This window comes from Equus caballus, chromosome X (genome assembly GCF_041296265.1).
Source record: "Equus caballus isolate H_3958 breed thoroughbred chromosome X, TB-T2T, whole genome shotgun sequence".
Taxonomy (NCBI): domain Eukaryota; kingdom Metazoa; phylum Chordata; class Mammalia; order Perissodactyla; family Equidae; genus Equus; species Equus caballus.
The window spans coordinates 62128542-62144644 of record NC_091715.1 but is presented as its reverse complement, the minus strand read 5'-3'; the positions used below and the strand labels follow the sequence as shown (position 1 = coordinate 62144644).

Below are 16103 nucleotides of genomic sequence, written 5' to 3'. Positions count from 1 at the left end.
ATATATATATATATACACATCATCTTCTTTATCAATTCATCAGTTGATGGGCACTTGGGTTGCTTCCATGTCTTGGCTATTGTGAAAAGTGCTGCAATGAACATTGGGGTGCATAAGTCTCTTTAAACTGTTGATTTCAAGTTCTTTTGATAAATACCCAATAGTGGGATAGCTGGGTTTTATGGTATTTCTATTTTTAAATTTTTGAGAAATCCTCATACTGTTGTCCATAGTGGCTGCACCAGTTTGCATTCCCACCAGCAGTGTATGAGGGTTCCCTTTTCTCCACATCCTCTCCAACACTTGTTATCTTTTGTCTTGGTAATTATAGCCATTCTAATTGGTGTAAGGTGATATCTCATTGTAGTTTTGATTTGCATTTCCCTAATCATTGGTGATGTTTAACATCTTTTCATGTGCCTATTTGCCATCTGTATATCTTCTTTGGAAAAATGTCCGTTCATATCCTCTGCCCATTTTTTGATTGGGTCATTTGGTTTTCTGTTGTTGAGTTGTATGAGTTCTTTATATATTTTGGAGATTAACCCCTTTTCAGATATATGATTTGCAAATATTTTCTTCCAGTTGGTGGGTTATCTTTTCATTTTGTTCTTGACTTCCTTTGCCATGCAGAAGCTCTTTAGTCTGATGCAGTTCCATTTGTTTATTTTTTTTCTTTTGTTTCCCTTGCCCTAGTGTACATGGTATTGGAAAATATGCTTCTAAGACTGATGTCAAAGAGTGTACTGCCTATATTTTCTTCTAGGAGTTTTATGGTTTCATGTCTTACTTTCAAGTCTTTAATCCATTTTGTCTTATTTTTTGTGTATGGTGAAAGATAATGGTCTACTTTCATTCTTTTGCATATAGCTATCCAATTTTCCCAGCACCATTTATTGAAGAGACTTTCCTTTCTCCATTGTATGTTCTTAGCACATTTATCAAAGATCAGCTGTCCATAGGTGTGTGGTTTTGTTTCTGGGCTTTCAATTCTGTTCCATTTATCTGTGTGTTTGTTTTTGTACCAGTACCATGCTGGTTTGATTATTATAATTTTTCAGTATACTTTGAGGTCAGAGACTGTGATGCCTCCAGCTTTGTTCTTTGTTCTCAGGATTGCTTTAGCTATTCAGGGTCTTTTGTTGCCCCATATGAATTTTAGAATTCTTTGTTCTATTTCCATGAAGAATGTCGTTGGGATTATGATTGGGATTGCATTGAATCTGTAGATTGCTTTGGGTAGCATGGACATTTTAACTATGTTTATTCTTCCAATCCATGTGCATGGAATATCCTTCCATTTCTTTATGTCATCATCTATTTCTTTCAGTAATGGCTTATAGTTTATATTGTATACATCTTTCACCTCCATGTTTAGATTTATTCCTAGACATTTTATTCTTTGTTGCGATTGCAAATGGGATTGTATTCTTGAGTTCTCCTTCTGTTAGTTCATTATTAGAGTATAGAAATGCAACTGATTTTTGTAAGTTCATTTTGTACTCTGCAACTTTGCTAGTAGTTGTTGATTATTTCTAATAGTTTTCCAATGGATTCTTTAGTGTTTTCTATATATAGAATCATGTCGTCCTCAAACCACAAGAGTTCCACTTCTTCCTTGCAAATTTGGACACCTTCTATTTCTTTTTCTTGCCTAATTGCTCTAGCCAAAACCTCCAGTACTACATTGAATAAGAGTTCTGAGAGTGGGCACCCTTGTCTTGTTCCTGATCTTACAGGGATGGCTTTCAGCTTTTCACCATTGAGTATGATGTTGCCTGTGGGTTTCTCATATATGACCTTTATTATGTTGAGATAGTTTCCTTCTACACCCATTTTATTGAGAATTTTTATCATAATTGGATATTGGATCTCGTCAAATGCGTTATCTACATCTATTGATATGATCATGTGATTTTTATTCCTCATTTTGTTAATGTGGTGTATCACATTGATTGATTTGCAGATGTTGAACCATCCCTGCATCCCTAGTATAAGTCCCACTTGATCATGGTGTATGATCCTTTTAATATATGGCTGTATTCGGTTTGCCAATATTTTTTGAGGATTTTTGCATCTATGTTCATCAGTGATATTGGTGTGTAATTTTCACCTTTGTGCTGTCCTTTTCTGGCTTTGGGATCAGGGTGATGTTGGCCTCATAGAATGAGTTAGGAATTGTTCTGTCTTCTTTAATTTTTTGGAGTAGTTTCAGGCTAGGTATTAAATCTTCTTTTAAGGTTTGGTAGAATTCTCCAGAGAAGCCATCTGGTCCAGGACTTTTATTTTTTTGGAGGTTTTGATTACTGTTTCAATCTCTTTACTTGCGATTACTCACACAGATTATCTATTTCTTCTTGATTCAGTTTTGGAAGGTTGTATGAGTCTTAGGAATTTGTCCGTTTCTTCTATATTGTCCCTTTTGTTATTATGTAGTTTTTCATGGTGTTCTCTTATAATCTTTTGTGTTTCTGTGGTATCCATTGTAATTTCCCCTGTTTCCTTTATAATTTTGTTTATTTCAGCCCTCTCTGTTTTTTTTCTTAGTGAGTCTGCCTGAGGTTTGTCGATTTTGTTTATCTCCCCAAAGGATCAGCTCTTACTTTCATTGATCCTTTCCACTGTTTTTTTGGTTTCTATTTCAATTATTTCTGCTCTAATTTTTATTATTTCCCTCCATCTGCTCACTTTGGGCTTTGTTTGTTCTTCTTTTTCTAGTTCTGTTAGGTGTAGTTTAAGACTACTTATTTGAGAGTTTTCTTGTTTGTTAAGGTGGGCCTGCATTGCTATGAATTTCCCTCTTGGGACCATGTTTGCTGTATCCCACATGAGTTGGTATGATGTATTTTCATTTTCATTTGTCTCCAGATATTTTTTGATTTCTCCTTTAATGTCTTCATTGATCCATTCATTGTTCAGTAACATGTTTTTAGTCTCCACATATTTGTCACTTTCCCAGCTTTTTTCTTGTAGTTGATTTCCAGATTCACAACATTATGGTCAGAAAAGATGCTTGATATGATTTCAATTTTCTTAAAGTTATTGAGGCTTGCTTTGTTTCACAACATATGGTCTATCTTTGAGAATGTTCCATGTCCACTTGAGAAGAATGTGTATTCTGCTGGTTTTGGATGGAGTGTTGTATATATGTATCTATTAAGTCCAACTTGTCTAGTTTCTTGTTTAATTCCACTATTTCCTTGTTGACTTTCTGTCTTGATGATCCATCCATTGATGTAAGTGGGGGGTTGACTTCACTTACTATTATTGTGTTGCTATTAATTTGTCATTTTAGATCTGTTAATAGTTGCTTTATGTACCTTGGTGTTCCTGTGTTAGTGTGTCCCTTTTATCACTATATACTGCCCCTCTTTGTCTCTCATTGTCTTTTTTATCTTGAAGTCTATTTTGTCTGGTATAATTATGGCAATAACTGCTTTCTTTTGTTTGCCATTGGCTTGCAGTGTCATCCTTCCATTCCTTCACTCTGAGCCTGTGTTTGTCTTTAGAGTTGAGATGTGTTTCCTGGAAGCAGCATATTGTTGGATCTTGGTTTTTAATCCATCCAGCCACTCCATGTCTTTTGATTGGAGAATTCAATCCATTTACATTTAGAGTGATTATTGATATATGAGGACTTAATACTGCCATTTTATCACTTGTTTTCTGGTTGTTCTACATTTCCCTTGTTTCTCATCCCATGTAGTTCTGACTGCCTATTCAGTTTGGTGATTCTCTCTGGTGGTTTGCTCAGTTTTCTCTTTATTTATCATTTGTATCTCTGTTCAGATTTTTTGTTCAGTGGTTACCATGAGGTTTGTATAAAAGATCTCATAGATGAGATAGTCCATTTTCTGATAGCCTCTTATCTCCTTAGCCTAAGTAGGTTCCATCCCTTTGCTTTCCCTATCTAATTGTCACAACTTATTCCATTTTGTGATGTGAGTTTGTGATTACAATGAAGTGATTATATTATTTTTGATGCTTTCCTTCCCTTTATCTTTTATGTCATAATTTTTTGCTAACATGCTTGGATAGCTGAAATTTTCTGATTTTGTCTATTTATCTCCTTGCTCAAGGTTTTGTAAACTCTTTCCCTTTTTTTCAGGTTTGAGGTCCTTTTTGATCATTTCTTGTGTGTGTGTGTGGCGGGGGTCTTGTGGTGATGAACTCCCTCAGCTTTTGTTTACCTAGGAAAGATTTTATTTCTTCATCATATCTGAAGGATAATTTTGCTGGATAGAGTATTCTTGGCTGAAAGTTTTGTCTTTCAGAATTTTTAATATATCATTCCACTCTCTCCTAGCCTGTAAAGTTTCTGCTGAGAAATCCACTGAAAGCCTGATTGTGGTTCCTTTGTAGGTTATTTTCTTCTGCTTTCCTGCTCTTAATGTTTTTTTTTTTTTTTTGACTTTTGCCAGTTTTATTACTATATGCCTTGGAGAAGGTCCTTTTACATTGGTGTAATTAGGAGTTCTATTACCTTCATTGACATGTAATTCTATCTCCTTCCCCAGGTTTGGAAAGTTCTCAGCTATTGTTTCCTTGAGCAAGCTCTCTGCTCCTTTCTCCCTCTGGAATACCTATAATCCTTATGTTGCATTTCCTAATTGTGTTGGATATTTATCAGAGAATTTCTTCATTCTTTTTTAGTCTTAGTTCTCTCTCCTCCTTCATCTGAAGCATTTCTATATTTCTGTCTTCTAAATTACTGTTTCCGTCCCCCACATAATATCAGCTCTGTTTTTTTAAGGACTCCAGATATTTCTTTATCTCATTCATTGTGTTCTTCACCTCCAACATTTCTGATTGTTCTTTTTATAGTTTCAATCTCTTGTGTGAAGAGTTCCCTATGTTCATTAATTTTATTCCTGAGGTCATTGAACTTGCTTTCTGAGTTTTCTTGTAACTCATTGAGATATTTTATGATAAGCTTTTTGAATTATCTGTCATTTAAATTTTAATTTCTGTGACTTCAAGATTGATTTCTGGGGACTTGTCATTTTCCTTCTGGTCTGGAGTGTTTGAACAGTTCTTTTTCCTCTTTGATGGTATGGACTTTTGCCATCGCATAGTGGTAGCAGCTGTCACAGATTCCACCTGCCATCACTGGGCAGGGCAGGAACTGTGTTTTCTGAGCCTTCTGTGACCCCTGGAAGTTGTTCCTGTCCATTGGAAGCTGTGCCAACAGGGCCTGTCTACATTTGTCCCTGGCCACTGCCTGGTGGGCCACACACATATGCACAGGTGCTCTGGCAGGGATCCCCTGATTTCTTTGGCTGGCCAAGCTGGTGCACCAGGTGGGAGGGGGGCAGGAGCTTTCTTTCATGTGCATCATACTGTCCACCACTGTCTGCCTGTCTGGGCTGCTCAGCTTGGTGGGGATGCCCCTGCAATTGCTTAGCTGCCTCAGTGTGGAGCATTCCTGTGGACTCTGAGAGTGAAATTCTTCCCTTGGAGGGCTGCCTTTTCCTATTTCTCCTCTGAGTTGCATGCTGACCTCTGCATGAGGTCCCACACCCTAGATTATTGCCACTGGGGAGGGAGAGATCTGCTTACCTCCTTGCACTGCCTCCTGGGGTGTTCCAGCTCCATCTTCAGAAGTATGGCTGCATAAATCTCTCAGATGTCTGTTGTGTTGTGTGAATGTCCTCTGTTGGTTTATGAATGTCCTTTTCATTGTATCTTAGAGGAGAGAGACTAAGGGAAGAGCTCACTCTGCCATGATGCTGACATCACTCTCAAATATTATTTAAGCAACAGAGCACTATGGTGAAAAATCTCTTCCATGAAAACTTCAAATATGAAAATGATATGAGTTGAACTCTATTTGAAGCAGGAATGCGGGTGGCTCACCTTCACTCTGAAATTTTAGGGCTCTATCAAACCCAGTTTGAAAACCGTTGATCTAGCTGACTCCTGAGAGGCCTTTCCAGTGATACTCACTAGTCTTTGTAGCTTTAAATAAACCAAGGAAGTAAGGGGGTCAAGAAGAGAAATGTTGAGTCATCTTTATTCAAGATGTGTTGGTTTGCATGGGTATGGGCTCAAGGAATCTGCATACTTTTGCCTGCCCCAGGGAAATTCATTCAGACTTTTCAATGGTGACTGTAACAGACCTAGTTCTCATAATACATGTCTGGGAAACCCTTCCTGATTCTTCCATGTGGAGGTCCTCAGTCTTTTCTCTGTGAACTGGTAGTGTTCTGTTCACCCCTCCATTATAACACAACTCACAATGTATTTCTATTGCTTATTGACCAACCCATCTACAATTAGGCTATGAGATTCTTGAAAGTAGGAACTGTTCTTATTTCTCTGGACCTCCAGCCCCTAGAACAACACTCAAAATAGACCCGTTATTCAATAAAAATGTGTTGAAGTCGAATGTAGGATCAAGCATTTGTTTCTTGAATTCCTTTGCTCCTTTAGTTCCTTTTTTCCCCAAGAAACCCAAATCATCCAAATCATTACCCAAAAAGCTTGTATAAATTTTTAAAAGGTAAAACTATTTTAATTAAATGTTTGAATAGTATTGAATAGAACTAGTATATTAATTTTTATCTGTTTTATGATATAGTTGTGATGTATTTTTATGTGCTAATTTGCTATATGTAGGATTTTTCTGACATTATTTGATTAATATGAATATTAGATTATGTAATCAATGTGTATAGTAAATTTATGGCCATTTTATAGGACTGGGAATATGATTTTCCTATTTTTAAATGATGTCAGAGGTTTAAATTTTTTGTATCCTCAATTTTATGACAGATTGGTGATCATATCAATGATGGACTTATTTGGTATTTTCATTTGTAAGCACATAGGCACAATCCTTCCTTTCAGTCCTTAGGATTTAGAGGATAATGAGAACCTGCTTGGTGGAGAAGCTAGGTTTCCAATGGTGGAAAACTAGGAGGTGACATGAAAGTTTATTGAAGAATATCCATCTTAAAAATAATAGTAAATATTTCTATAGTTCTTACTATGCCAGTAATTAGCTACTGTAATGAATTACAGTAATTACTGTAAAGAAGTAATTAAGCTACTTCTAACTATTATCTCAATTTAATTCTAAGTGCAACTGTCATCCCCATTTTCCAGATGAAAAGACTAAAACTCTAGAATAGAAATGCTTTGTCCATGAGTCAAACAGCTAAAAATATTAGAGCTCAGATATGAACCCAGGCAGTCTGACTGCAATCTGGGTGCCTCACCACTCTGCATACTGCCACCTGTGCTGGAAAGGAAGGGATATCTGTGGTAGTAAAGATGGGCAATTATATGAGGCCTATCCAATGGGATTTTGAATGTTCAGGGAAGGGACATTTGCCTTCTCACTCATCTCCCAATCCATTCACTTGCTGATGCCTGATGTTTCTTTCATTGAGATTCATTCCTTTGACTTAAGATTTGGTCCACTCTTTATAATGCAACCAACTCCTGGGTGAGGTAACACTAAGACTTAGGAGTTATTTTTATTTTCCCAGTCTGTTTTCATCTTTCTTTTATCAGTGTCACTTTTCATTGCACAGTTTCAATCTTTATAAAGTTGAATTCTTCCATATTTTCCTTTGGGGTTTCTTATCTGTCACCATGGCTTTTCAAGTTATCATCTCTCCAAGCCTCTACTATAATTAAGGCTGTTTTTGCCGTGGACTCAGGGGAGACGATGGCTCCAATCTTCGCATCATATGCTGTCCTGTCCATTTTGAGATCTCTAAATTAAATCTCTATCGTTGTCTTCTCAAGCATAAATAAAGACAACTTGTTTATAATTTCTCATGCTTTGCTTCTGTTTCTGTTGACTGAATTCTCTCCAAATTTGCAGGCACACAACAACTCTGAGAATTAGGGGAAGTGGAGAGGAGGATGAAAGGTATTAACTGAATGCTAATTATATTTAAGCGATTGTGTTAGGTGCTTTTTCACACCTTATCTCTTTTCATTTAATCCTTAAGCAGCTCTATGAGGGGGAGGAGGGACCTGTGTGGGGTTCCAAGGTACACCAGACTGGGAAAGATAGGAGGGGACCCTGGCAAGACTCAGCACTTGTAGGAACCCAGCTCCATATTCAGTCTTGGTGATACAGAGCAGGCAGGTAGAAATGAGGATGTGAAGGTCATTGGAGCTATACATACAGTTTGGTCATCCTCAAAGAGGTAAGAATTGAAGGAAGGAAGAGGGAGGGGGTGCTGTCACTTCCCTGAGGGAGGAAGCAGAAGAAAAGAAGAGGTTTAATGTAATTACCTTGTGGATTGCTTCTATTTTGAAGTCAGGAGAAAGAAAAGGAGTTAAAAGAAGGAGAAATGCACTCAGAGAAGAAGGCAGTAGGGCAGTACTGTGGCTTGAAAGCCAAAGGAAGGAACTCCATTTCAGTATGATGTCACCCTGGGACCATGACTTTGACCATCTTCCTGGGCTGCAACACAGACAGAGCCCAGCAGCCAGCCTGCTGCTCTGCTATCATAGGTGCCAATGAGAACTAGGACATGTTGCAGCAAAAATGAAACATAGGTGAAAGCATTTGATGAACAGCAAACATATTCACACTTAGGTGAACACATGTCTTAGAAAATCCTTCTAACCATTACCAGCTTATATGTTTGTGGGGAGGGAAATATCCAAGGGGTCAGAAACGTTGCAAAGATAGTTATCCAGCCCTTTTGGCTGTCTGGAAACCCTAAATGATACCCAATTAAAGCATCATAGAATCCCAAAATGACTGAGCAAGAATACCAGAGCAGCTAGTCCATCCCCTTTGTCTTAGAAATGTGGGAACAGGAGCCCAGAGAAGGGAACAGACTTGCACAAGATCAAACAGGAATTTAATGGCAAAGCTAGACAGAGAACCCAGGTCTCCTGCCTCCTCCTCCTCCTGTTTGAGTGATTCTGAGTAAATGAGAAATGAATAACAAAAGAATTGGTGGCAAATGTTCCTAGTAAGTTGATGAATTTTTAAAAGCATAACTGGCAAAAAAAATAGAATCTCAGAATGTCAGCACTAGAGCAGACCCTAGAGTTCCATCGCCTGCTGTGATGTTATTTTACAAATGAGGAAACTGAGAACCAGGAAGTTCTTGGCTAGCTACTGGTGGAGCCAGTCCCTCCACACAGCTCTTCTGCTCCTTTAGCCTGCCTCTTCCTGCAAGCTGATCTGTACAGATTTAGAAAACCTACATACATTTATTTAAGAAATAATTACAACACAAGCAGTTGTCCACATGATTTCTCATCTCTCCTGAGGAGAATGTAACTGCTATGGGAACAAGCACATAAGAGAAAATTTAAGGAAATGAGAGAATGACTGCATCCTTTAGAACAGGATAAATAGGAAAGGACAAGGTCAGATGGGTGAAATGACTCACATCTACCGGGGCTTAGAGTGACACAGGGAAACAAACCAGAGAGGTTCCTAAGTTCACATCTTGTTGGGCTTAGAAAATGTGGCTTTTATGAATGTATCCTCAGATATTTTCTTTTAAGTTCCAGGGGACATTAGAGAGTTCCATCCTATTGTTTTACAGATGGGAAGATTGAGACCTAGTAGGGGAAGGGACTTTCCCAAGGACACACAGGGAAGCAGTGTCAGAGCTGGCATTTGAATCCAAGGTCCTGGATTCACAGTCAGTGTGTCTTCTCCTCCCTTGAGTTCTGGAGGAAGCTGGTAAATGTTTACTAATAAAATTTAGTAGATGTACACTAGCCTACTTTTATAATATGTTTTTTTACAACAGGGTTTACAGACTTGGAGTGGGGCACCCATACTCTGCCAGCTCTTTATACCCTGCACTTTGCATATGGGGGATCTAGATCAGTGACATTAAGTAAGTGAGAAAGGACAGAGGAGTGAGAAAGTACAGTGACTCAAAGACATCCCCCAAAACAAGAATCTCAGCTGAAACATTGCCTGAAAATACCTTACACAATCTGTGTAGGCAGATGCAAATTATATGCTAATCACCCACAATTCCCATCTACTAGGGGAATCTTGGGTAAGGCTTCAATTACTTCCCCCCCCACACACACACACATTATAAGAATTATTAGACTAGATTAATTGAAGGGATAGAGAACATGAAAGTTTCTGGAAGAGTGTAAAAGTGGGATTACCTATCTCTGCCCCTAACTCACTGGTTGACTCCAGGAGGGTCCGTTACCATTTCTGATATTTAGTTTTTCCATGTGCCACATGTGGGGGGCATTCCAACCCTAACATCCTATGGTTCTCTTCCAGTCTCTCCTGTCTCAGTGAATGGCACTACCCTATTGCCCAAGCCAGAAATCCAGGAGTCATTTTAGATGTCTTATCTTTCCCTTTGTATCTCCTCATCACATCTGTGAGCTAATCATATCAGTTCTGCATCCAATAATATGATTCCATTCAGTCTATTTTTTTTCATAACCACTGTTCCTACTCCAATCCAAGCCACCATCATCTATTTCCTAGATAACTGCAATAGCCTCCTTGCTGGTTACCTGCTTCCATTCTTGCCCCAGTGCAATCTATTCTCCTCACAGCAGTCAGCAGTCAGAGTGATCTTTAAAACTAGATCATGTTACTCCCCTACTTAAAACCCTCAATGACTGCCTATTGTTATTAGGATAAAATCCAAACTCCTCATCATGGTTTACAAGATCCTGTTTGTCTCTGCCTACCTCATTAATCTACTACTGTTCCCCTCATTCAGCTAGAGCCCTACCTACTTTCTTTCACAGGCCAAGCATGTTCCTGCCTCAGGATCATTGCACTGTCTATTCCCTCTGCCTAGAATACTCTTTCTCCAGATCATTGCATGGCTGACTCCTTCTCAGATCTCTACTCCAATGTCATCTCTGAAGAAAATCCTTCCCTGACCATCCTACCTAAAACATTCTCCCTTCTGCCACTACTCTATTCCATTATCCTCTTTTAGTATATTTATTGGCCTTATCTCCACCTAAAATTGGTGTATTTCTTTGTTTTTTCTTTTCTGTGATTATTATCTGGCTTCTCCCACTAGAATGTAAACTTCATGAGGACAAGAATCTTAGGGAAACAACAGAACATAGTGTTTAAGAGCATGGCTTCCAGAGCCAGACTGTCTGAATTTAAATCCCAGTTCTGCCATTTATTAACTGAGTGACTCTGTGAAAGTTACTGAACTTCTCTGTGCCTCAGCTTCCTCTTCTGTAAAATGGGAATAATAATAGTAATACTTTATAGGGTCATTGCAAGGATTCAATTGACTTAATACATGCAAAGCATTATAGCCCCAGTACCTAGAAGAGTGTCTGGCATGTAGTAGGTACCCAAGAAATATTTGATGGCTGACTGAATGAATGAATCCTTGATACCTCTTGCTCCTTCCCTCCTTTCCTACCTAGTTTCCCCTCAGGACTCTTTGCTCAGGAAAGTTGTCCCTGACTGTTCCCTTGCCCACTGCCCAGGACTAAGTTGGTTCTCCTGTTAGGCTTGCTCACAGAACCTAGACTTCTTCCAATCCCTAATTGTTGGATATAGCTAAATATTTATGTGTGTGATCTTTGTAATAACTGGTCTCTCCAACTAAACTGCAGGCTTGGTGAGGGCAGGGCCTATGTCTGTCATATTTACTATGGGATCTCTTTTGCCTATTGTAGTGCCTGACATAATAGGTACACAACAAATATTTCTTGGCTGGGATGACCCAAAAACTTTGGCTCGTTTTTCTCTTAGCAATGCCAATTAAGAGACATGACTTGAGAAATTTAGTGAGTATTTTGTAGCACCTTTTGAAAGGCAATTTAGATTGAAAGCTGTTGTTTCATCTCTGCCTCTTCTCTTAGTTCAGTTCATTATTGAAGCACAGGGAAAGATATATGAATTCAAACATTCTGGCCTCCACTCTTTAAATCTTGATCTATTCTCCGAAAGTATCGTGTCAACAAGCAACTGGCTGGCTTTCCCTTTGCTAATTCCTTGAATTTTAATGGTATTCACCCCAACATACCCTGCCCTCCTTACCTGTAAGGACAATGTTTATCCTAATAAGAGTAAGATTTTTTTATTCTCACCACTTCAAATAAGTCAGTTTTTCTAATAAAATAATGCATTAGAACTCATTGCTAGCACAACTTCTAAATATTTTCTCATCGATTACAGACTTCTGATCAATTGAGAGTTTTTGAACACTTACTGTAAGAAGGCTACCAGCTTGGCTTAAAGGTATTGTTTTAAGTACTGATTCAGGAGAAGGGGCAGAAGGCTATGGTTTCCTTCTACTCTCTTCTCTTTATCTGTAGTATTTACCTTCCTCTCATTGCTATCCTGGTTTCTTACAACTCAGCAAGGATCAGGTGAAACACCTGTTATTAAAGAGGTCAAGAAGCCAAGAAAACGAATGGAAGCTAAGAATCTTATGGACCTTTTTCTTTATTGAACACCTTAATTGTTACAAATAGCATAAACCTTCTTCCAAGCTCCAGGTGTCCCAACGCCCCTTCTCTAGATTAACTGTCATCTCCCTTTAATGTCCATGGATTGGGTGCATGTGACATACTTGACCCTCTGCAGACTCCCCGTATTGGAGTGTACCATCTGGCTGAAGTAACAGAAGCATTTGGATTCCATGAGGGCAGCAGCAGTTTGATGCCGGTCACGTGAGGCCATGGGAAGAGCACAAGGCCCTGAGTCAGGAGTCCTGTTTCTGTGTAATCTTGGATTAGTCTTTTGCCTCTCTTGGCCTGTTTCCTCATTTGTGGAATAAGGTTTTGGAGAGGCTTGAAAGAAAGGTATTTGCCGAATTATTTTGAAAATCACACTGTAAAGCTATTAACATATTTAATTTAAACAGATGCAAAACCACATCTAGACCCTTACCAGGCATGTGAATATAGTGAGAGGTAAAGATTTTAAGAGGAAGTGGATGGTGGAAGGGACATTAGTTTTAAAACCTCAAAGGCCATTCCTAAATTGCTTCCCACACATCCCCTTACACACCCTCCATTTCTCCTCAAACCAGAGTTAACTCATATTATAAAGTAATTTATCTTTGAAATATCTACAACTAAGATCCCATTTTACTTCTGGTCTCCATATTTTTTTCATAGATATTCCCTTCCTTAATCTGCAAGTAACTTGGTCTAACCAGAGGTCAGGCTCTAGTTTTGTAATTTACTGTATGGCTTTGGACAAGCCACTTTCCCTATCTGAGTCAGTTTTCTTCCTTGTAAAAGGGAATGAATCTACTTACCCCCTTCACAGTGGTTGTGAGAATGAGATGAGAGACTGTACATATAGCTCTCAGCACAGTATCTGATACATGCCATGCCTTACATGGACTTGTTTTATTTCCCTTCCTCTTATAGGACAGGGCTAGGGACAGTTCTTGGCTCTTGACTCTTTGGTAGGGTAGCTCAGACCCACAGTCTTTGTGCCCAACCAACTCAATGGTCTTCACATGCCTATTAGTGGCACCATAAGATAGGGATTTTCAAGACCATCAGGAAATTGTTAGGTTAGACACCAAGGAGAATTTCCTGTTTGTAGAAGTTATTATGTCTGGGATCCAAAGAAGAGAACGGATTCAATTCCTTCCCTGGAGAACTCTTCAAATCAGTGTGGACACCCAGAGTATCCTGAGATTCATGTTCCACTAACTTTTCTCCAGCTCCTAAAAAATATCAAGCCTTGTGTTCAGCACCATATGGGGATAATCTTATTGAGTACTCACAACAAGCCTTTGAGGTGAGGTTAACTGAGTCCATTTTTCAGATGAGGAAACTGAGGCCCAGTAAAAGAAATGGTAAGCTCAGTCAGAGATAGCTCCAACTCACCTTTACGTGGGAGTGACTCAAAGTCCTCCTTTTGTCCAAAGCCCAGCTCTCTGGTCCTGTCCATGCTCTCTGAGTAACTACCTCTTACATGCTCTCATCTCCTCTAAATCATTCTCTACTTTGTCTGGAGTCACCTCCCTAAGACATCCATCCAAATTAATCACGTCTGTGCTTTGAAACATAAAATAACTTGGCATTATTTGGCACAGAGTAAACACTTTAATGTGTATTTGGATGAATGTGTACCTATACGATTAAGCCCAAACTCTTTAGTATGACATTCAAGGTCTTTCACAATCTGGCTCCAACCTACCTTTTCTAGATACATCTCCCACTTCTCTTTCCTACCTCCACACCTCATATATGAACCTTATGCTCCAGACAGCTTGGCCCACTTGTCCTTTCCTTTCTATATGTGTTGTACCCTCTCCTGTAAAGTCCATCCTCCTCAATGGTCTGGCAAATTCTCAGTCACCTTTTGAGACCTGTTTACATCTTCTCTGCTCAGGTTACACTTTATCTATCCATTCCTGTATTATGACAGCACACTGCACTGTAATTAATGGGTTATCTTTTAGTCTTTCCTGCTCCTCAAAGGCAAGGACTTGCTTTTATTTATCTTTGCCTCCCCCAGTGGCTCCCCAAGTACCTCCTTCATTGACTGGCAAAGTTTGAGCTCAGTAACTGTTTGTAGAATGGATGGGGGGCTGGAAGGAAGGAGGTCATCCCCCCTCAACATCCCCCAGCTTTAGCTTCTGCTCCCTCCTTCCTTCCTCCTCTTCTCCACTGCCGCCTCATTTCCATCTGAATGCCAGCGCCACTAATTCCCTGGCAGCAGCCAGAACACTCATTATCTCAGAAGCAAATTCCCGTGCAGGGTTTCTCTCCTGCCCCAAAGTGTCAAGTAATTAGCGACTCCTGGTAACCTTTTGGGGATGGGTAGGAGTGAGGGTCCCCGGAGGGGTGTGAATGAGTCTGTCTCTCATCTCTTCAGTTGCCTTCTGAGGTATTTTTCCCCATTTTTTCCAAGCACAAGCCAGGCATTGTATTCCTCACAACCTTTGACATAATTATCTGTGACAGTGATTTAAAGTACGACTGCGGGAAGAGAAACAGACATGTCTTGCTTGGCCTTCTGGGAGTTGTAGTCTTGCCGGCCCCAAGGCTGCCTGGCTGGCCCTAGAGCTGCGGACTACAGCTCCCAGGCCTTCTCCAAGTCCACACCGCACAGGCTCAGAGCTCCATGCCCGGAGGAGGTGGTTACATTGTGTCTATTGTATCCCGGGGCTTGTGTGTTTGTACATTTCTTAGGACGTGAAATTGAGAGTGAAAAGCATGGCAGATGAGCAAGAAATCATGTGCAAATTGGAAAGCATTAAAGAGATCAGGTAAGTGGAACGTTGCAGCGCCCCCTGAGGCCCCCTCAAAGCCCCCAAAATCTCTTGCTGCCGGAGAGGACTGAATTACGTAGGGAAAGTATCTATTGTTGGGCTACTTGCGGAGGGGGGTGGGAAAGGAGCCCATTCAACACGGGAATCAGGAATGGGAAGAATGTTGGGGATAGTCGGAACTGAGACTAGTAGAGAGAGACAGAAAAACAGAGAGACTGACCAAGGGAGACCTCTTGCCAGATGTGGCTGAGAATGCCAGATGGAGACACACCGGGGGCGGCGGTGTTGGTCCCAAGATAGCTTTATTCTTCTTGAGGTGGGAGTTGGAGGACGACATTCTTAGATCTATTATTCTTTTAAGTGTTTGTTGGCTCAAAGGTGTATTTCGCTCCTTGCTGTTTAGGAGTCGAGATTTTCTTTTTTATTCTCACATTCAACTTCCAGACCTGGAGCTAAGGCAAGCCTTTTAAAAGCAGAGTCTAGCGCGTCCGGGCTGCTGGCGGTTGCCAGGGACTGCGGGCTGGCGGGGGAGTCAGGGCGCGGTGCGGAGGAATCCCGGCAGGCCGGGTCTGTGAGGAAGGAGAGCGCGCGTATGTATTTTTTGGTTTCACTCCCTCACCACTTTCTTCCTCTTCTAGCCCCGTGCTTGGGAAGGGGATGGGAGCGATGGAGACTGGGGAGGCAGACACCCCGCCCGGTGGTGGGATTACAACAGTTGCTCTGAGCCGCCAGAGGTGAAGGGTGGTCTAGCAAAGTGGGAGTTGCCTGCGTCCTGACCCCTTCGCTCTGGGAGCGGCTATGGCAAGGCGATGACGGTTGTCCTCGCTTAGAACACAATAGCGCCTTGCAAGTGGACTGCCTGGGCCAGCACCAGGCCTCCCTGCCCTGGCTTCCACCCTCATTCTGAGGGTG

At 40.4% G+C, this 16103-nt stretch overlaps 1 protein-coding gene across 4 annotated transcripts in view; it reads left to right on the top strand.

Annotated features, from left to right (window-relative positions):
- ZC4H2 (zinc finger C4H2-type containing) overlaps positions 1 to 16103 on the top strand; it is a 67743-nt gene that overhangs the window by 20518 nt on the left and 31122 nt on the right. The window contains exon 1 of one of the 4 annotated variants that reach the window (XM_001504860.5): positions 14945 to 15188. The exons of 1 other annotated variant lie outside the window; for it this stretch is intronic. In XM_001504860.5, coding sequence (XP_001504910.1) covers positions 15136 to 15188 — 53 coding nt within the window. In that variant the 5' untranslated portion in view covers positions 14945 to 15135. Of the gene's footprint in view, positions 1 to 14944; positions 15189 to 16103 lie in introns of those variants that run through there. 2 more of the 4 variants (XM_005614228.4, XM_023634353.2) reach the window with 2 other exon arrangements.